The sequence below is a fragment of the Theropithecus gelada genome, chromosome 6 (assembly GCF_003255815.1).
Source record: "Theropithecus gelada isolate Dixy chromosome 6, Tgel_1.0, whole genome shotgun sequence".
Lineage (NCBI taxonomy): Eukaryota > Metazoa > Chordata > Mammalia > Primates > Cercopithecidae > Theropithecus > Theropithecus gelada.
The window spans coordinates 79,652,547-79,676,708 of NC_037673.1; the positions used below are offsets into that span (position 1 = coordinate 79,652,547).

At 33.8% G+C, this 24,162-nt stretch overlaps 1 protein-coding gene across 2 annotated transcripts in view; it reads right to left on the reverse strand.

Annotated features, from left to right (window-relative positions):
* Positions 1–24,162, reverse strand: part of EDIL3 (EGF like repeats and discoidin domains 3) — a 463,034-nt gene that overhangs the window by 279,316 nt on the left and 159,556 nt on the right. Inside the window, exon 3 of one of the 2 annotated variants that reach the window (XM_025387921.1) lies at positions 11,717–11,746. The exons of the other annotated variant lie outside the window; for it this stretch is intronic. Coding sequence (XP_025243706.1) covers positions 11,717–11,746 — 30 coding nt within the window. The remainder of the gene's footprint in view (positions 1–11,716; positions 11,747–24,162) is intronic. 2 annotated transcript variants of the gene reach the window in all.

The window sequence follows — 24,162 nt, forward strand, 5'->3', positions numbered from 1 at the left end:
TACTGCAGCAGCATATAAACAAATATTAAGTCACTTTTTTCCCAAGCTTAAAAATTTGCCTAAATTTGAATGGTTAGTCTCTATTTTAAAGATAAAATTATTGTGTTTTGGCTGTATGTCATTTTTATATCTAATAAGATAATATCAACCTAACATAACTAATGACAGTATTTAATACTCTTAGGAATGTTCTAGACAATGCAGTTTAACAATTTTGTCAGTTTTTAAAATATGAGAGAGAAGGATTATAGTAAGCAGTTCCTCAGAAATAAGGCTGAGTAAATTTAGTTGTTCCTATAGAAACCAATCATTAAAGTTTAAAAAGAAAAGATTGGGGGTGGAGGCGGAGTGAGGTGGCTGAATAGAAGCCTCCACCAATTGTCCTCCCTGCAAGAACACCAAATCAACTATCCATACAACAAACCAAACATAAGAACCAAAAATCAGCTTAGGTAGCAGCTCAGCCACAGTTGGGCAGAGCACCAAGCAGGCTCCTGAGAGGCCGATTCCAGGCCGTGGCTTTTGGACAGTGTTTCTTGACCTGTCATGGACCAGAGGGGAGACTGGTGCCCTGAAGGGAGAGTCCCAGGCCTGACAGCACTCACCACAAGTTGAGGACTGAAGGGCCCTGGGGCCTCGAATGAACATTGGCTATAGCCAGGCAGTACTCACTGTGAGCCTGGGGCAGTGGTGGCCATGGGGAGAGAGTCTGCTCGTTGTGGAAAGGGGAGGAAAGAGTGGGAAGGACTTTGTCTTGTGCCTTCTGTGCCAGCTCAGCCACAGCAGAAGAGAGTACCTCAGGACCAGGAGGGAATTTGCCACCCTGAAGCAAAGGACACAAGCCTGGCTGGCTTTCTCACCTACTGACTGTAGATCCCTAAGGCCTTTAGCAAACACAGGAGGTAGCCAGGCAGTGTGGTTACTGTGGGCCTTGGGTGAGATCCAGTGCTGTGCTGGCTTCAGGTCTGACCCAGTGCTATCCCAGTGTTGGTGGCCACAGAGGTGCTTGTGTCACCCCTACTCCAGCTCCAGGCATCTCAGAACAGACAGAGACTCCTTTTGTTTGGGAGAAAGTAGGGGAAGATATCCTGAGAATTCTTCTGCATAGTATCCAAGACCATACGAGTCAATAATGAGGGGAATTTTGGAAACTACACAAATACAAGGAAATTAAACAAAATGCTCCTGAATGACTAGTGAGTCAATGAAGAAATTAAGAAGGAAATTTAAAAAATTCTTGAGACAAATGATAATGGCAAGTAGGTCTATGAAAAGGTGCTCAGTAGCGTTGATCATCAGAGAAATGCAAATCAAAATTACAACATATAGGCAATATTATTATAAATGACAGTGAGGATGTGGAGGAAAGGCAACCCTTGTATTATACACTGTTGGTGGGAATGTATCTTAGTACAACCACTACAGAAAACAATTTGAAGTTTCCTCAAAAAACTAAAACAGAACTACCAGATGATCCAGAAATCCCACTACTAGGTATATACTGAAAAGAAAAAAATCAGTGTATTGAAGAGACAGCTGCACTCCCATGTTTACTGCAGCACAATTCTCAACAGCCAAGATTTGGAAGCAAACTAAGTGTCCATCTACAGATGAATGGATTTTTAAAGTGTGGTACATATGGACAATGGAGTACTATTCAGTCATAAAAAAGAATGAGATCCTGTCATTTGCAATAACATGGATGGAACTGGAGATCATTATGTTAAATGAGATAAGCCAGGTACAGAAAGATAAACTTTGCATATTCTCACTTATTTACAGGAGCACTTATTTACAGAGATAGAGAATAGAATGATGGTTACCAGAGGCTAAAAAGGGTAGTACAGGGGGCAGGGGGGTGGGGAGTGGGGATGGTTTATGAGTATAAAAATATAGGTAGATAGAATGAATAAGATCTAGAGTTGAATAGCACAGCAGGGTAACTGCAGTCAACAATAATTTATAGCACATTTAAAAATAACTAAAAGAGTATAATTGGATCATTTCTAACACATAGGGTAAATGCATGAGAAGATGGATACCCCACTTTCTGTGATGGGATTATTACTAAATGTATGCCTTCATGAAAATATCTCATATTTCCCATGAACATACACATCTACTATGAACCCACTAAAATTAAAACTTAAAAGAATTGAAAGATCAGTTCAGTACAGATCAGTTCAGTGCAGATAGTGCACATCCAGTTTTGGCACACTTGAAAATGTTTATATAGAACAAGATAAAATAAAGGCTATGGTGAAGCTGGGATTTTAAAAGTTACAATGCATGACAATGCACATATGAATATACATTTTAGTATTATTGAGATGTACATCAAATTTAGTTTTCAATAATCAGATTTTCAGGGTCTCATAGTTTTTATAAAATAGCATGAAAAACATAGCAATGTATAGAAAAATAATCATGAAGGTAGTTAAAGTGACAAAGAGATGTTATAACCATCATTTCCAATTGGCTTCATTGATTGGTCACCTAGTGTGCATTTCTCTGATTCTGTTCTTAAGGAGTACCCTCATTTTTGTTCGTGTACCCACACCTTAGTCACATAGCTCATAATCTTCAAAGAAAGCTAAAATAAATCTCATACTCCATGGGACAATCTTGACTGGCTGACTTTTTCAAGATAAACAGAAGGGATCTAAGTCTGTCCAGTCAGAGTGATCTCAGGACTCTTGCCTTGAAAGCATTTTTGTGCCCTCTCTGGTCATGCATAAGGATGCATATGGCCACAGTAGCTGTTGGCAGACATATTACAGCCATGGAGAAACCAGTGTTACTACTAAGATAAATTTTCTGCCACAGAAGATAGAACAGAAATATTGGAAAAGAAGAAGAGAAACCAGACTTTTAGTAATATCATTGAGCCAACTGTTCTCAACTCTGCGTGAGTTATTATTTAATCTATATTAGTCTATATTAAATTGAATTTTCTGTTACCTAGAACTAAGGAATCAGGTCACAATACATAATAACTGTTTTTGAATATATGTATTGCTAGATATTAACATACGTAACTGAAAATATAATGGTTTTAAGGCGGTACCATGAGAGATTTAAATTTTACATAACAATAAGATTTTATTGTTTTAATTGTTTATGCTAACTCTGATTTTACAGTTTGGGGGAAAGATGATGGATTATACAACTACATTCATAGATATGTATGTCAAGATGTAAAGATACTATTTTTCACTCTTGTGATAGTTTAATTCTTCAACTTGTCTAAAGACAAAGATGTGTATACAATTTTCCAAAGTCCCTACTGGCACCATGATCCTGTTCTACAGCAAAGTTTATTTTAGTAAAAATATGAAAAAACACATCCATATAACAGGAACTTAAATTACAATTCTTTGTCTCACAGGTAAACATCACTATCACACACCTATCAAGAAGGAAGTTTAATTTTGTTTTAAAAAAAGGAAATGTAAGCACTATTTGGTCTTTCCACTAATGTCTTAGTAAACTGACCAAAGTCACATCTTTAGAAGCAGTGATTTTTTTTTCCCTGTTCCTCTGAGAATCTACAAATAATTACTTCTATCTGATTTTTAAATATTGTAGCATTTTTTTGGTTTTTATATATTAGGTTTTAATATTTGAGCCTGATTAGAGTATATTTATGAACAAGAATATACTCAATAAAACAATTAGTAAAGTTTCTCCAGGCACTAGAGGGAAAATATGCATTTATGTATAAAACAGGAGATAAATTTGTAGCAAATATAAGGCAAACAAAAATGAGAATGTGAAGTTCTATTTCAGACCCCAAGGAAATAAAATACTGAAATCAGAATGCACAAACAACTCTTGCTCATTAGAAAATAATGTGACAAAATATCATTTATTTTCAAAATGCATGAGTTGTAGAATAAATTGAGCATAGTCAGCCATGCCAAATTAAACTCCACAAGAAAACGAGAAAGAAATCTAAAAGATATCTGTAGCATAGTTAAGAAAATAAAAAATTCACCATAAACAGAAATGATGTTTTTGTGGAACTAAAATTAAATATTTCAAAAGTTAGAGAAAATATCTAATCACTCTGTATCCTGTGTGTATACACAAAATATGTATTTGTTTTATGAATGACTTTTAACTTGCTAATATAAAACCATGGCTTCAACTCTTTACTATTGCTAGCCCATATTCTATTATTAACCTTTGTATATGAAAATAGTATTGTTCTTAGGTATACTTCTTCAATGTCAAAGCTAATAATTTAAATGATTAAAATATTAAAAATTTAAAGGAACTGATGAATGTATGAATGCATTGGTATGCCAAATCACCATTTTCTTCATCTCTATGAACAGCACAGAGTTCATAATAAACATTTTATCTGCTATTATGTCCAGTGATCTCTATCATCACTACCAGTTGGAATGAACTGATAAGACGTCACATACACAGCTTTACATTTAAGTAAATTACAATAATTTTAACTTTATAAATATATGAAGAACACTATGGCTTTTGTATTTATATGTTTTAATATGATTGTCAAAAGGATTATCTTTTTGATATCCTAACATTGTGTGAGGTGCCATCTCATTATGGTCTTCACTGGAATTTCACTCGGCGATGTTGAGCACCTTATCATACATCTATTGCCATTCTCATGTCTTATTTGGAGAAATGTCTATTCAGATTCTTTGCCCACTTTTTAACTGGTCTATTTTTCTATTTGCAATTGACTCATATGAGTTCTCTATATATTTTGGATATTAATCCCTTACCAGATATATGGCAAATATCTTCTCACAATCTGCAGGCTGTCATTTTATTACCTTGATTGTTTCCTTTGTTGCGCAGAAAATTTTTAGACTGATGTGGTCCCACTTGTTTGTTTTTGCTTTTGCTACCTGAGCTTTTGCTGTGACATCCAAAAAATCATAGTCAAGGGGCTATTCCTCTATAATTTTTTCTTCTAGGAGTTTTATGGTTTCAGAGCTTATAAGTTTTCAATCTATTTTGAGTTCATTTTTATACATTATATAAGACAAGGGTCCAGGGAATCTTTGAACACTCTTTGTGAGAATGTAATCTGGTTCAGTCATTATGGAAAATAGTATGGAAGTTCCTCAAAAAAATTAAAAATCTAATTACTATATGACCTAGCAATCCCTCTTCTGGGTATATGCCCAGATGAAATAATATCATACAGATATCTGCACTCCCATGTTCACTGAAGCATTATTTGTAGGAACCAACTTTTAAACAATCTGAGTGTCCATTGATTAATAGATAAGAAGCTTATATAATAGAATATTATTAAGCCTTATAAAAGAAGGTGATTCTGCCATTTGTGACAATGTAGATGAATCTGCAGGAATTATGCCAAGTTTAAAAAGCCAGACACAGAAAGAAGAATGCTGAATGATCTCACTTATATATGAAATCTAAAAAAAATAAAATTTGAATACATAGAAATAGAGTAGAATAGTGGTTACTGGGGATGGGGATAAAGAATGGGGAAAATGTAAGTCAAACGGTACAAAGTTGTTACGTAGGATGAATAAGCCTAGAGATCTAATGCACAATATGAGTACCATGACAATAATATTGTATTACATAATAGAAATTTGCTGAGAGAGTAGATTGTCAGTGCTCTAACAACACACACGAAGATAACAACATGAGGTGATAGATATGTAAATTTTTCTGACTATAGTAATCATTTTACTATATATGTATTTAACACATCACATTGTATATCTTAAATTTATACAAAAAAAGAACAAAATATTTTTACCATTTACATATATCTGAAAATTCCCTTTTTAATGTTTTCATTATTATATGAGTTAATCTAATATTAATAGCTACTTTTATAGAAATCCAAACTCAGTTCCACTTGTAGTATTAAAAAACTGCCAAAGTAATTAAAAACCTCCCCTTAGGCAAGAGAAGAGGGAAAAAATAAAATGCAAGCTTTTTATTTGAGGTGATATGAACAAAACAATAAGTTATGGTTTTAATTCGTTTTAACCACCGACTTACTGTATAGCTGCAAGATCTCTACTGTGTCATTTTCTAAGTGATTTTGGTCCCATCCACTAATTTTCCATTCCCAGCCCTGTTTTAAATGATTTCCTTGAGGGATGAATGAATGATTTCCTTGTGATAAATGAATGATATTTCTAAATATTCAAAATTATAGCTAGTAAGACCAAATAAATTAAAAGCAATGAGGAAATTGTGACAATAAACTTGATTTGCTACACCTTATAGTTAATTATATTTTATATAGTTTATTTTTAGTAGTCAATATTCAAATTTATATGTCTTATTCTTCTTCAAAGGAGATAGAAATAAGTATCGTTATAGTCAGTTTATGAAGTGTCTATTGAAAAACTTAAATAAAAGCTAAATGAAAATTGGATTTGTGCAACATAAGGAAAGCAATCACTGACAACTTTGTTTCAAGGTGTTATTTGATTTTACCTTTCAAAAATACATGTCATATGTTCAGGTGAATGTTGTTAATTTCAAAGTTGTAATCTTATCTGTATTTCATACCCCCTCACATTCTTAATATTTGCAAATCTTTGTTTTTAAAGGCATATATATTAGACCAAAGGCAGATAAATATAGTAGCACAGTTCAGAGACTATAAAATAATAGTTGATGTTGCAATCCCATAAGCAGATTCAGAAGGAAGTTTCAAGAAAGTAGTTTCCAAAAATTATTTGTGCAATAGCAATATAATTAGATTAAATATATCACTTCTAAAAGTGATGCATTTTGGGGTGCAGTTTCTGCTTTAAAAATGTGAATCTCATTAGTTTGTAATTACATCTTAAAATATAACTCAGATTGAAGAAATTTCTCTATAGTTCATTGATGTGTTTTTATACTCAGTAAAACAAGATGCTTAAATATCTGAATGTAAGATTCAAGTAGGATAAATAAAAAGAAGCTTCTGGTAGCTAAAGAAGCAGATGTTAAGTGAAGCTGTCCTCATAACTCAGATGTTACAAAATATGGTCTTTTAGGCTAATATATTCTACCAGAACATTCAGAACTGAAAGTGATTAACAAGCCAATGCTTCACAATCAATAAGGGGATGCATGCCTACTATTACAAATGCAGATATGATGTATTATGCATCCTCTCTACGAGTCAACATTTTAAAACACTGATTAAGCACTTGCTATTTGCAAGGCAATTTAGAAGTTCAAATAAAAGAATGTGGGTACATATGAAGAAATAACCAAAGACAGAATGTGATTGTCTAAAGTACAAGAATATTTTCATTCTGAAATTTATTTTATTAAATATAATCTGAGTAACATGGGAATAAAGTGGAGGGATCAATTATCTGTTTTAATGAGGCAGTCTTTCAATAATTCAAAATATAAGGCAAATCAATTGTATTCCATTGTAAAGAAAAAATCCATATTATTTTTTAGCATTATAACACAAATAAAACACTAATGTCTCCCTAATTTTCTCATTTATTGTCTTCCTGATGTTTTTCATTCTATATGTTATTGAAGATAAATATCTATTATTTACTTTAAAAATAGTTATAAACAATGAGAATATATCATAGCTATTTAATTATAATTAACCCAACTCTGTGTGCCTATGGAATTAAAACAACCTAGATTTGTCATATAATATCAATACATTAAAAATGTTTACTAAATAGTATGATTGAGTGGTAATATCCACTAGGAACTTACATTTTTAGATAAGTCATGTATAGATTTGTTCAAAAAATTATCATTTTAAAATTCAAAATTCATACATTAACAACTATTAATCAGGATGCTGTGACTTTTTGCAGGAAAAAAATCCTATTTATTTTATTATTTATTCTATTACTTTGAGAAGTGGCTTATCACCAATTAGAAAAATAAATATTTAATTTATAGAAATTAACATATATATTTGAAGGAGAAACTGTCCAACCTGGAAGATTATGAACCTGGTAATGATATTATATGGGGACATGTGAAAGCTGAATTAACGTACATTTTTTCTGGCAAACAAAAGATTTCATTTCACTGACAACTGAAACAAAATGGAGAAATAACAGGGAAGAGAGATAAGTTAAAAGAGGACAATAAAAATAAATCTGAGCTTGGAAAATATCATTCTGCATCAATTCTGTTGGTGAAAGGAGATGAGAGTGAAAACAGAATATTAATGTTGTAATAAATATATTATGAATAACAGCTATAAATTAAAGATATATATTTGATATATATGATTACTGAAAAATATAAGTGAACAGGATAATAACTATTCCTTTAAAAAAATAAGTGTTGAAAAATTCAGGTCCAGAGATACTAAAATGAACTCAAAAATTTCAATCCAATTTTCATAATTATTCATATTCCTTATGAAATCAATTATTTGCAAATCTGATAATATTTTGCCAAATGTTTTAATATACTCTTTTTATTATACAGCTTGATAAAATTAAAAGAAAAACATTTGTTTCCCACTGTCTGTTTTTTATACAAAAGGAGTGTCTGCTTTACTAAATGACACATTTTCTCAATGTTAGTATAATCCATATGTGAAATTATGTAGCTAAATATTCCTTAAGAGCACGTTTGTTCTATTTTAAAAGTCTATGCTAAAATCACAACAAAAACATCTGTTCATATCTAGAAATGAAAGTATTTTTAAAACATAATTTAAATTCTATGATGTGCATATCACTCTGGAGGAAGATGAGTATTTTGAAGAAAAAACGTTCAGTTGCATTTCACAAAAAGATCTTCTTAGTGAGCAGAGAAGTTATGAAAATAGATTTAGAATAAGAAAAGTACACAAATAGCTACATTATACTTACATACAGATTACACTGGGTTACAATTCACTTTCTTTATACAAAATAATAATTTTGTAATAGCATCAACACTGCTTGGCAGGCGACTTAGTAAGGTGTGGGTAGCAGACAGGAGAAATGAAAATGAATTGGGCTAGAAAATGATGGCTGCTGTCAAGGATTGACACCCAAAGAGAAAGTCCAATTAAAGTTAAGAAATACAGACAGAGGAAGTCCTAGCCAGAGAAGTCTAACATCCAGAATCTAAAAGGAACTTAAACCAACAAGCAGAAACCAACCCCAGTAAAACATGGGCAAAGGACACGGACAGACACTTTTGAAAAGAAGATATACAAGAAGCCAACAAGCATATGAAAAAATGCTCATCACTTAACAGAGAAATGCAAATCAAAAACCACAGCAAGATACCATCTCACACCAGTCAGATATTATTAAAAAATCAAAAAACAACAGATGCTGGCAAAGCTGTGGAGAAAAGAGAACACTTACTGTTGGTGGGAACGTAAACTAGTTCAGCCACTATAGAAGGTAGTTTGGAGATTTTGCAAAGAACTTAAAACAGAGCTACCATAAGATCCAGCAATCCCATTACTGGGTATGTACTCAAACGAAGATAGATCATTATACCAAAAAGACACATGCACTCAAGTTCATTGCTGCACTATTCACAATAGCAAAAACATGGAATCAAATTAGGTGCTAATGGTGGATTGGATAAAGAAAATGTAATACATATAAATTACAGAATACTATACAGTCATGAAAAAGAATGAAATTATGTCCTTCTCAGCAACATGGATGGAGCTGGATGCCATGATTTAAAAAATTATGCAGTATCAGAAAACTAAATACCACATATTCTCACTTATGATTAGGAGCTAAACATTGAGCACACAAGGATATAAACCTGGGAACAATAGACCCTGCAGAGTACTAGAGAGTGTAGGAGAGGAAGGGGGTGTAGGTTGAAAAACTACCTATTGGATACTATCCTCCCTACCCAGATGCAATATACCCATGTAACCAACCTGCACATGTGCCCCCTGTAACTAAAGTGAAAATAATAATAATAATAACAATAAAGAAATCCAGTGTGTATTTTATACTTACATTAAATTTCAATTTGGAATAATGGAGTGTTCAATAGCCCATGTAGCTAGTGACTACCCTATTGGACAACACAGACCTGGAGTTTTTCTGGAAGAGGACTCAAGAAACAGTTAACAGGAGTTGCCTCTCAGGAAGAAAACTAAGAGACTAGGGGTATAAAGAGAGAGCAACCTTACTTTTAACCACAAACACTTCTGTCTTGCTTGAATTATGTGTCAAGTATATGGATTGTCTATATAGAAAAAATACACCACAATAGACAGACACACAGACAGAGTCTTTGGGCAACACTAACAACAGCAAAGCTTCAAAGTCAGGGCAAACAAAGCAGAAACTAGGCAGAGGAAACTCGAAAACAGATGAGTTTGCTATTGAGTCATGTGATTAGGTTGGTCCTAAAACAGGCTACCGAATACTGCCTAGAGTGGGAGAAATATGATAGGAGTTCCTATCCAAATCAGGTTATAGACTATCTAACAATATTATGAAAATGAAACATCAATTGAGAGTTTGTCTGAATCTCTGATTCCATTTCAAAGGCAGTTATAGTTGTAATGAGTATCATGCAACATGACATTTTTATATATCCTTGGAATTTATTCAAGAAATGTAAGATATTTATTTTGTTTTCTTCCACTGAAACTTTGATCTTTTGCATTTACTCGTACAGGTAAAATCCTTGTACAGTTTTGCATGGAGATAGAAGTCATGAAGCCATGCTAGTTGAAATAAGTCAAGTCTATGAATTGAACTGACCCTATCTTGTATCTGAGTTCCAATAATTGGGCTATTTTCCCCCCTTCCATATAAGAAAGCACCATTCTGACCATTAATTTCAGGAGCCCCTTCCTGCTCTTGTCTCTCAGGCCTAACTCCTTTTCTCAGTTACTAAAAGGAATCCCTCTAATGCTGAGGTCTTTTCTGTTCAGACCAACCACGAACTGCCTACATCTCAGAGATTGACTCTATTTTTTTCTGATGTTGTTGGTATGTTAGTCTGGTCTTTTATTAATTAATCAAGTGAGCTTTTTCTTCCCATTTTATTCTCATAATTGTGTCTGGTTTTTAGTCTCTCTGGCATTTCTCTGACCTGTCTCACTGTCCTGGAACCATGTTGAAAGTGGTTCTCTACCATTTGCATTCTATCATTTGCATTCTTCATTGCACATGGTTCAGGCCACAGCCTGTGTTTGATAAATACTAATTAGCTGGATAAGGAACTAAGTCATGATGCCAAGTTGCAGGATTATTAAATTATAATTGTAAAAATTACATTTTTAAAATAAAATGAATGAGGCAGACATAGTTTCTACCCTTAAACCTAGTGAAGAGGATGTCTGATGCCAGTTATATATGTGACAGTGCTGTATTCTCTCATGAAAGGTATTTCTCAAAGTTTATTTTACCATTTTCCTCTTTTTTAATTTTAATTTTATCATTCTACTCCTTGTATTATTTTTCTGTATTTTTCTCAATGTTCTCATTTTCCAATTTTCCTTATTGTTTAATGTCAGTCTGCTATTGTGTATTGTATTTTCCTCTGTATTAGTTTATTTCAAGACTTTTCTCCTTTTATTCAAAACTCTTAACCAACATCATGTAGTCTGGCACAGCAGAGTGGGCTCAGCAAATATAAAAGTAAATAAATAAACAAACAAACCTGTGCCAGTTTTCTGGTTGAAATCTGAGAAAATATTATTCAAAAGGTTGACTCTCTATTATTAAAGGCATGACATTAAATAAGAAATATCTTTATAACATAGGAACTTTACCTGCTGAAGTTGGTTCTTCTTCATCTGATGCTGTAAGAGGAAAAGGTAAAATGAGGATGGGGTAGAAGTGAAGGGAGGGAGAAGTGGGGAGAGAGAAAGAGAAAAAGAGATATTGAGATTGAACATAAATATATTTCACATTTCCAAACACTAACTACAAGTCCCTGACTTGTACTTTTGTGTATACATTAGAAAATTGTCATTATTTAATAACAGATTAATGAGTATTCACATTAAATCAAAATATATATGCTCCTATACTTTAAAATATCTATTAATATTTATTAGAAAAAACATTGAATTGTGTGAATTTGATTTTCCTTTGCAAGCAAGATTAACTTTAGTTAATTTGAGTGTAAATTATTATAAATATTATTGCTGAAAAATATGAATTGTATATAACATAGAACTAGCCCACCATCAATTTTCTATTTGGCAAAGAGGAATGAAAAGTCATGGTTGATAGTCAAAAATTGTGTTCCATGAGATAGAAGTTATAAGAAAGGAAGAATTAAACTTCAGGGTGACTCAAAATCACTTCGGACTTTTCCAAAGTAAAACATGAAGATTCCAGTTCTCTCTCTCGCTCTCCGTGTGTGTGTGTGTGTGTGTGTGTGTGTGTGTGTGTCATATACCACACACTTCAAAATGTAGTAGTGATGATTCTGTGGTAAGAACACAGGAACCTGCATTTTAAAGAGTGATCCCAGGTGGTTCTGACTTATGTTCTGTAGCCCACACATGGATACACACAGACATTATAAAAGAGAAGGCCACAATATGAAAATAAAATTTTATCGTTGGGTAGTGGTTGCCAACCCTGTAAGTATATTAGAATCCCAAATTCTGGGCTCCACATAGAACCAATTAAGTTAGAATCTTTACATGGTATTAACTTGTAGCCAAGATTGTGGTATTACTAGGCAATATCAATATAAGGTAACATTAACTGTAACTCATAAACGTGTGAATCATGTTGATTCCTGCTTTAAGAGGTAGGAAGGTTTGAGAGCAGCAAGACTCCAAGGGCAATAACCTACTGCCCTATGTATGTGAAGGATGGAGCATAGCAATTACAAGAGTGAAAAAAAAAGTTTGTCTGAAGCAGCTTCACAATTTTGCCTAGAATCCATCTATTCACTTTTATACTTCAACACGCACTCTGTGAGGAAGTATTTCTGCTCTGTGCAGAAGTACAGTTTACCCAGAATATTACCGTTGAATTATATGACACAAGCCAGTACTATTTCACTTGATTCATGAAGTTTTAAAATAAAAATTTACTCAGCTGAATTGCTTATAAAGGAACTTTGTTCCCAGTGGATTCGTTAATCGAGGTATCACTGTGGAGCCAGGGAGTGGTCTCCACTCTTTTCCGTTAAGGTTGCATCTGCGCAGAGTACACATTAGACAAGCTGACTTTGTGTCCTGACAGTATTTTCCTCTCACACTGTTTGGCTCGCCTCCTTGGCACATAAAGAAATGGAGAGAGCAAACACAGTTGGCATGCATGGCGCGGAGAACATAAATATTTTAAAAGCTGTTTGCCACTTTATCATGTCCAAAATATATCATAACATGCCCAAAAGGGGAAAAAATGGTAGCTTCCAGGAATTCCCTTTTAGGAAAATACCACAGGGGCTTGTAGAAGTGCTGACTTAGATGAGTTATTGTTAACAAAAATCTAGAGATGCAAAAGAAAAAAAAAATCCTTACACTTATGGCTGGTCACTGTATCTGTGTGAACTCATTTAATTGACAAAACAACCAATGAAATTAAAATATTTCTCATTTGACAAAGGAAAGTACAGAGGTTCAGAGTGACTGAACAATCTGTGTGAGTTCAATTTGAATTTGAGCTCATGTCAGTGTGACTTTAAAACTGAACTCCTTCTGCTATGCCTTATTGTCTCACAAAGTGCTGATTCCGTTTCTACTTAAAGATAAAAACCAGATAACATACAGCTTATTGAAATTCACTAGGTATTATTTAAAGTGTTGGATCATGGGAAGGTTATGCTCCTAATAATGTTAGCTGGACTTAAGCATAAAACTGGGGGAGAAAATAAAGAAAAAATTGATACAGAGGCTGAGTAGAGAAATCCTTTCAAGAAATGGAATTCTTCTTTGGAAGCTTCTCTGTTTCCCTTACAATCCAGGGACAGACATAGGCAGCTGAGATCCTGACTGGTTAAACAAAGCACCCTGAAGAAGTGATGTCTAAGGAAGGAAGATTGGAAGTTGCTAAGATTTTACTCTTCCATTTTGTAAGAATAAGCAAGACATTTTAAGAATGAACTAGCAAGTACAGAAATTAAGACAATTCCCAATTTAGTAAGAGTCATAGTAATCAGAACCTTCAAAAAGCAAATCCCACAGGGCAAACAGTGTACCAGTCTACACTTGAATTTGCAATACCTGAAAGTATCTCTGTTACAAATTAACACAATTACAGCCAGCAAATACACAACTTTGCAAAGATTTCTCTTTCTATGAAACTTCTACATAGCAGTGCTTCCTTGATATGGGTAGATGTCATTAACCAATATACTATTCACACTCATAAAGGCATATACACAAGGGTTAGTATTGGTAATAATTCAGCTTTAGTTATATCTGTAACAAAGGCAGCATTGTAGGCTAACTGCTTTACTGAAAAAAACATCATAAACTATTAACAGGTGGCAACTAGAGCCCCAGAGTAAAAATAAACCTCGTAGTGGGCATTAGTTGCCTTTTTAATGATATTTCTGTAAAACAAGTATCACAGAAGGTACTATCATGCTACCCAAATGATTATTCTCTCTTCCTCTTAGAAGTCATAAAATCAGCAATTAAAATAAAAATCAGAGTCTATGGCACATGTAGTCTAATTCTGGGAATTTAAACACATGCACCAAGAAAACCAAAAATAAGCAACCCAACAAATAAGTGTATTGCTCCACTTGGTCAACATGTAGAAGAATGTACTGAAATTATAATCATGGTAGGAAAACAGAGAGTAAAAAATATATCAGACATATAGAATTTAAGTGTCACCCATAACAGAATCTTCCTGGGTGTCTGTTAAAATGCCCCACACCTACTGAATTTGAATATTGGGGTTTAGCCCAGGATTCTGCATTTTTAATAAGCTCTGTAGATAATCGCTATGAACACTAAATATTGAGAATTCTGACTCTAACCCATCAAAGTTTATTTCGCCTGGAAAGAGCCATGGGTACCATTGTTGGAACTACAGCAGTAAATTAGTAGGCTTACAGAAAACCTTCGCAATTTATATTCTGGTTGTTTCACAAGCTTTCAACACTGTTTTCTTGTATCATCTTCAGATTTCATTGGGTACCTATATCAATGCTTTGGGGAAAGATGACACCCTCTTTGGATTTAGTAAATGGTCTGTATCTCATAACTAACTGATTCTGTTCCCTTTTCTTGGCCACAGTTATTGGCCTAGGTATAGGCATGTGACCCATTTGGGGACAATTATATGTAAGGAGATAGATATTTGTGTGTATTTAGGTGGGGAGAGGCTCTTGGGAAAAAAAAAAAAAAAAAAGGCCTCCACACTCTTCTGAGAAAGTGTCTGGAAATAACCCCTTCTCATTCTCCTTTAGATGTAGACACAGAGGCTTGTGGCCCCAGAAGTCATTGGCATGCACCTTGCAACCACGATGGGAGACAGATTTAGAAGAAAGCTGATCCTGCTCAAAGGCAGAGTGCAGAAACAAAGATATTAGATTCTTGATGATATTGTTGAGCCACTGCATCATATCAACCATGAATCCTGACCTACCTTTGGACTTCTAGTTCTAGGGAAAAAACATACTTTGTATTATTTGAGTTGAGTTTTTTTGTTATTTACATCTAAGTGGCATTCTGCTACAATCCTAATCAGTTTTGTTGTTCCTTTTAAAAATATATTAGAATGCATAAGAAATTAATTATCTGAGGCAATTGGGACCACAAGTCCACATAGCCCTCAGGCTATGCATTCCGTGGGCAGCTGAGATTTCAGTGCTTTATTTTTCCAGGGAGCTCACCACCACGCTTTGATACAATAAACCCATTTCTTGATTTTTAAGTTAGCAGCTCTTTTGCAGGACATTCCACCAGTGTACATGTTCCTGAGGTGTGGTGGTGCTTGGGAGAACAGGAAGGCATCATACAGACTTTCCTTGCCTTTCTTCATTTCTTCCTCACTCTCTTACAACTTCCTTCATTTCTTTCTCACAACTGTGAATTGTACCTCACAGTATCAACTGTGAAGCACAACTACCAAAACCCAGTGGGCCATATGTTACCCTGATACAACATGATACTATAACCTATAAGTTTCTTCTTTAGACAGATTCCAGTCTCTTTGTGTGGTTTCAACAATTCTTACATATTCTGTTTTTGTCTGTTTCATTTTTGAGTGTTCTAAGTAAACTTTTATAACTTGGAAATTATACCCATTCAAAACAATTTTACACCCAGTGTGGCTTACCACCAAATAGGAAAATCTCATTATGAAATATAAAAACTACATTTCTTAGTATATTATAACATATTTTACATGTGAATGTTAATTCAGAGTGACTTATTAATCCTTTTGTTGGCTATATCATAAATTTGGCTAAGCATGTACCAAGTATGTTTTGCAAGTATGTAATTATCTATATTTATATAGTCATTATTTCTATAACCAATGTAACAAGAACTATGTATTATTGTATTCTGACAATATTTTAGAATGTTTTATTTAATGCAGTGATGCAAAAATAGCAATTATGATATTTATGCTTGATTATTTATGCCCACTCAGATGTTAAGTGCTCTTAATGTATGTGTATGTTTATGTGCTGGGGGGAGCAGGGACATTACTAAAATTAGAGTAAACTATTATTTCAAATGTGTGAACTCAGTCATTAAGAAGAATATGGAGTTGCCTCCGGAAGTATCCACAGAAGCATTGAGAGAGAGGTCTGGGTTAGTTTGGTCTTTATTTTATTATTTGTTTATCTGTTGTTCTTGGCCAATGGCCCAATTGGGATGGGACTTCAGCCTTAAAGGTTGCTATTACTAACTTCTTCCCTGAGAAAAGTATAACAAAGATGATTAGTTTCCCCTGGCCAAATGTTTCAGACAGCATACGATGTGGTCAACTCTACAATCTCAGAACTGCAGAGTATTTGGGTCACTGTGAGGCACAGCATTGTATTTGCATAGAAAATGCTTGAATAATCAAAATGTTTCCATTCTATCAACAGTTTACATGTATTTTGATTCCTGTGCAAAATTTGGAGAATGGCATCCGTTGAAGTATTTATAATATGTAATACATAAAACATAATCTTGTACATATGTGGTTAGCATGTAAACATATATTATATTTTCATTAGTCTCTCCCATTAGACTAGGAGTTTCATGATGGCAGGGCTGTAGTGTTTTTTTGCTCACCATTACATCCGTAGTTTTTAAACCAGTGGAATGCTGGAGGAACTGAATAAATATTTGTTGAAAGAAAAGATGCACAAATGTTTAATACAGTCATTTGTATTAAATAAAGCTCAGCTGCTTCATTTTGTAATATTATTAAATTCATCAAAGAAAGCCTTATATCTTTGTATATGTTTCATCATACAAATATATACATAAACATATATAGTTTCTATAACTATATGTAGTTATATAAATCAGATTTTCCTTCTTGGGGTAGGAAGGAAACAATATAATTGTTATAAAGACAATGGTTGCAGACCATTAGATTGTCTCATGAAAAATTAAATCTGGGATTTTTAAGCTAACTCAGAAAACATGAAGCTATGATTTATTAATTAAGTAGATTCATTTAAATAGAACCACAAAATGTACTTTTAATATTTAGTAGTGATATAGTTTACATGGGTTTTACAATGTATTTATGCAGTGAATCATTTTAACAGCTATTAGTGGTGCATTTGTGAGTCTCTCATTTTAGATAGAGGTATAAATGACAAAAATAACAAAAAAAGAATGGAAGCTTTGGGTTCATTTTTTTGCCACTGAGTAAGAAAACTAAAACTAAACTGAACAAAAACACATATTTTATAAAAGTAAGCCAGAGTACTGGGAAGCTAGAAAGTAATATGACTCGAGTAGCCTACATTCATATCCCAGCTGTTATTAAAGAGTCTTTGAGAACATAATCAGGACAAATTCTCTTACTTAAAGGAAATAGTAAATATCTTTAAGTTAGGTGATTTGATATCACAAGGGGACTTACAATTCAATATTTTTGTGCATCTATTCAATTGTCCTTAAATATCCTTTGTTTATTAAATGTGCCCTTCCTCCCTATCCAAACCCATACCATCCTTGTTGACTGAATTCAAGTTTCACCACCTTCAACTCCTTAGTATTTATTTCAGTCTCCAGATATTCCCTTCTACCCCCACTACCTTTTAAATTATAACCTAAAGCCAGTTCTAAACAGAAGGGTACATAATATTTTCCAGCCTTGTTTCCCAAGCTGGACATTATTCTTCCTTGGAGGACAAATGTTTTAATTTTGCACAGTGTATATAATTGGTCCTGAGTAAATATTTTTGGAAAACTGTCCAATTTTAAATTGAGAAAATTTAAAATTTAAAGTCCGTAAGTAAATTTAATGACTGTTTTTACCCTTTTTCTTTTTAGCTTTGTAAAATGAGGATTGAAAATTAAACCTAAGAAAATTCATGGGCAAATAAAAAGAAGAAACTTGTAAGGGATAAAGCGGATCAAAAGTTAATATAAATGATTTCTCAGATTTATCTATTTTCAATAAAATTAATACATTCATAATCTTTTTGAAAATTTAATATAGGAAAGGGGGAATCATTAATTCTACAACAAGAATGCTGTTTAATGTCACTAGAGAAGCCATGAAGCCGAGGTTACCAGCTCACTAGATATGAATTTCAGATGGTCACAGCATCCACATTATTTTGTTTCACAGCACCTGACAGCAGGAAGCTGATACTCTCAGGCTCCTTTATGTTCTATGGATTTCTGCTTTATTTATGTGTGGGAGACTACTCACTTCAACCTCAATTCATTTCCATAAGTCTGGACAAATGAGCTAATCTAACAAGCAAATCTGTTAAAACCAAAAGAACAAAAAACTAAAACGTAATGAATAGATCAGCAATACTGGCACAAATCTCAGTGACAGTATCCACTTAAGAAAACCACAGAATCATTGTATATAAAATGTTAATGCTGGACAAGACCTAATGATTAAGAGTGTTGGTAAAAAAATCCATTGGTACAATGGGTTAAGGTTTGCATTAGAAAATAGAATATATTTATTAAATCACCTAAATTACCAACTAAAAACTCACCACAAGCAGAATTTTGAAGTAAATTCTTTAACATCAGAATACATACACATATGTCTAAAATAATTAAATATGTACTTATGATATAATAAATGAAAATAGGATTATATAATATATACTGAATAATATTTTATTTAATGGATGTGGCATAATTTGTTTAACTAAGTCTTTAGTGAATAATAGTTGGATGAATTCCAGGATTTCTGTCTTATAAAGGAGGTTTCAGTGAATAATCAGATTTCATTTGAATCATGGTAGAAACAAAGAAAATAAATTACCTAATACTTTTATTAAATAAAGTCCATAATCCTAAACACAATTTATAACACTTGCTTTCTATAAGCAAGATTCTTAAAAGATCCTCTTTGATGCCATCAGCCTATTTTTTTAAAAAGGACTATGCTTCTTAAATATATTGGATGATATTATATTTCTGCCATTTTCCTGTGAATGTTACTCTCTTGCTTTAAGAAAGTTACCATTAACAGAGATACAGTAAAACTTCCAATGTCCAATGTCCAAGTAGCACAAAACACAGAGACAAACAAATGACTGATCCATGTGCCTGGCAGATGCAGCCTTAGACCAATTACTGGTTTCCCTGCCCATCATCCCACCTCAGCAGAGATGACTAGGGTTGAATACTGAATATTCTGTGTCTTCTGAGATATAAATAATATGAAATTTCAATGCTTTTAAAAAATAAATGGCGATGAATTTAAAGACAGAAAATTACTTCATGGTAGAATCTTGGCAAACAGAGTGTGTGTGTTTGTGTGTGTGTGTGTGTGTGCGCGCATGCCACAATCAAGTATTTCATATGGTTACAGTTATTTCAAACATGACTTTTTACCATTTTAATATCTGTGAGGTCTTTTAGTAAAATATCATTCCCTTTTCATTCCTTATATTCCAAAATACTTCAGAAATTTTACGATGGCTTTGAAATGGTATGTTCCCAAAATACAGATTCACACATTTGGCTTAATTAAAATATATTTTGAAATTCAAAAGATGAAGGGGGAAGAAAAAAAAAACAGTCAGCAGGTCTAACTTGAAGAAAGATGAGATATTTCTGTGAAATTCTTACGTGTCTTTTCGATTAGGGGGAATTATCCTTTTCATGTAGTTTTAACTCATTGCAAGGACACTGACAATAAGAGATAAAACACAATTTCTGTTCGCTTACATAGAGCTAATCTAATGTGCTATTGCCTTATGTAACGGTGAGTTAATGACTGCTTTAGAGGATTTTTTTTTTCCTGTTACAATAGGAGCTAAAATTAAATGTTTTCTTTTCATAATCATTAGGACCTTCTTTAAAGGAAAATAGTGTATCCACATTCAGGTGTTAATCATGTGACATTGACAATGTAATTTTCCTATCTGCAAAACTTGTCTCCCTAGGCTAAATTTCTCCTTAATTGGAATGTCTTTAAAGAACTCAACTGATAAAAAAGTAGACAGGTCTAACTTTAAAGCAATGAAATTGAATAAAGGTACAGGGCTATTCAGGGAGGGCCCACATCAATTTTTCTTATCTCTTAAAATATTTTCAAGTTTTGAATTCAAACTATTAATTTCTAATTTCTACCCTTCTAACAGCCCAATCTGCCTACCAAAAAATCCATATATCTTTCAAAACTTCTAGAGGCAGAGAACTCAAAATCTCACCAAGGAACATGTCACATCTCTCTCTCAGAGCTGCCTCTAGAAAACAACGGATTAATCAGGCCCAATATTTGAGATGCCAGTCATTCAAATATTTAAAAGCTATTGTAATTATTTTCTTAACTGAGATAAATATCCCTACTTAATTTTACATATCATGGTATATACACCTGGTCATCATTTTTGTTGACCTACTCTTGATAAACTGAAATTTGATGGCATATTTTAAAATACAGTAAAAAGAATGGAAACGGTACTCCAGATGTGATCTAACTAGCACAAAATACAATGGTGTTATTACCTGTCTTGTTTAAGCTGCTTTATAACAACCAGCAATCCAACACTGTAAAGAATTAATTTCCTTTCCTTCCCTCCTTCAGCTACATCTTATGGACCAATTGCTAGAGCACTGGGAACTGGTAATCTTATCTTCTTTCTGCCTAAAGGCAAGATTAGTCAGAGGAGGTCATGCTTGGGGTTGAGTCAAGGGAGAATATAACTGGTATGCAAACAATGTCAAATGTATCTTTGCAATGGGAAAGAATTGCAAAATTTTGAAACAAAGAAAAGCCTTAAAGATATACTTTCAATCTTTCAGTTTCTCTCTAGCAAAGAATCTATTTTGCATATATTTCACATGTAGTTGATTAAAGTCCACAGATAGGAAAACCAAACATTTGTTCTAATGGAAACAATTTCCTTAGTGTCCAACACTAAGTGTCCATCCAGCAGAATCTAAATATTTTGTAGCTTCTCATGAAATGTTCCACGTCAACTGACATTTCTAGTTGTAGATGTTTCTCCCGGAAACCAGCTTTAAAACTTTACAGTTGTTTCTTCCAATAACTAATTTCTGGTTAGAAATTCTAGATTAAAAGTTAGCATCAATTTTGGTCAATGAGCCACATTCAGCCCTTTCCAAATCAACTGCCTATTAGACCAAGTCCTGTCGAAAATAAAATAATTAATAAATCGAAAAATAAATTTATCTTGGAGGCAGAATAAAAACATAATAGAAAAATTTAAACAACTTATTCCTCAAAAGCCTGAGGTAGTACTTAAATGTTGTTCAGATAAGAGCTTTGTGTTTTTATAATGATTACACGCTTCAATAATAAATTTTCAAGACAAGTTATAGAGTCTTATTTCTGGGATAATTTTGGAAATAACATTGAAGATTGTACTTTGGTTCAAGGAGATGAATAGAGGCTCTATATCGAGGGTCTCCAACTCCCCTGGGGCATGAACAGGTGCCTGTCTGCGGCCTGTTAGAAACCCTGGCTGCACAACAGGAAATGAGCCTGAGCCCCGCCTCCTGCCAGATCAGCAGCAGCATTAGATTCTCATAGGAGCAGGAATCCTATTGTGAACTGCACATGTGGGTTATCTAGGGTGTGGCCTCCTTAATCTAATGCCTGATGATCTGAGGTGGAACACTTTCATCCTGAAACTACTCCTCCACCGCGGCTCCGTGGAAAAAATTGTTTTCCACGAAACTGGTTCCTGGTGCCCAAAAGGTGGGGGACCACTGCTCTATAGAATACAGATCCACATTACCGTCCTGGTCTTGCTCACAATCCTCCCCATAAACACCTTATAACCTGAGCAACCACTAATGCTAATTCTTCTAGAAAGTTTCCCCATGTCTATTTTTTTTTTTGCTTTCTATCATTCTATATTTGCTTAAAATGTTCCAATATAGTAATTTCTACAGATTAAATAAATTTCCATCTCAGCTCATCTCAAAAGCCACCACAAACATAAAATCTGATTCCTAGGACAGGAAGTGATCTTTCCCCACTTGATACCCATAGCACTTTGTTCCCCTTTTATGATAATTATTTTCTGCATTGTATAATGATTACTGATGTGCCTGTCTTACCCTTTCTTAAATTTAAGTATTTAGAAGGCTGAGCCTTTATCGTCAGGTCATAGAGAAAGGGTAGATCACAAGCTCTCCATGAAGTCTCAATACACATTTGTTAAATGGAGGATCCTAATGTTCTTTTTTCCCTGTGATTCTATCTTTATGGAAAGTCACAAAGAGCTTATTGCTGATCTATCATATCCAAGAAACTACTATTAATGTACTGTCATAAATTCCAACTTGGTATTTATTATACTTTACAGGATTCCCATTTTGCAATCTTATAAAGAAAAAAATCAATTCATAACTTATTTGCTCTAAGCATAAGGAAAGCTATATTCCTAAAGGACTGATTCCTAATTATGCAAGCATTACTTACATTACTCATAAATTTCATATAATAAAACATAGGGTTCTCTTTTTCCCATATGAAATGAGGTGATTTGTCAAATTATGTTGAAGGAAAGAAAGTTTTTGAAAAATTAAAAGCTGACAGCTAAATTGCCCCCAGTTTGTGTATTTGTGCACAAACAGGAAAAAAAAAAAAAAAAAAAAAAAACCTGACATAAAAATAATAAGTCAGTACTTATTGGACATTTCAATAATTTTATTAACGACTAAAATGATGAAAGAATAGTCAGAGGCTTAGATGTTTGATTTCTGCATGTAGCTTTAAAATAGTATATAAGGTTTAATTATTTATATCACTTATTTAGTAACTCCTGGGTGGCACTTATGAGCCAGACACTGTTTAAAGATCCTTACACGTATTGAATCATTTAATTTACACAAAGGCCCTTTGACATTGGTACTCGTACCCCAATTTTACAGACGAGGAAACTAAGGTGGAGAGAGATTAAGTAACTTGCTCAAAGTCACAGACTTAGCAAATAGAAGTACCAAGATTTCAACTCAGCCTAGCTAGCTTCTTAACCACACCCCCATGATGCAGTCCTTTAAAGAATGTGTTCCTTCAGATGTTTACACACTACAGAATTCCAGTAGAGCATGCTCAGCATGTAACAAACACTGGAATTAGAAGTATTATTTTTGGCTGGGTGGGGTGGCTCATGCCTGTAATCTCAACATTTGGGGAGGCTGAGGTGGGTGGATTGCTTGAGCCTAGACGTTCAAGACCAGCCTGAGCGACATGGCAAAACCCTGTCTCTACACAAAGTACAAAAATCAACCAGGCTTGGTGGAGTGTACCTGTAGTCTCAGCTACCTGGGAGGCTGAGGTGGGAGGATCACTTGAGCCTGGGACATTGAGGCTGCAGTGAGCCATGATTGCTTCATTGTACTCCAGCATGGGTGACAGAGACCCCATCTCCAGAAACAACAACAACAAACTTCCAAACCAACAAAAAGAAGTATTATTATTTCTTTGGGTTTGAAAGTATTACTCCCCATATGTGTAACAGGCACAGCTTAATTTGAACACAAGCACTGCAATGTGCAAAAAGCATGGAACAAAATTGTAGGTTTAACTCTTCTTCCACTGAGCAGGAATCAATGACCTTGGTCTATTCATTACATTTATCACAGAATCCCCTTCCTGTTTAACA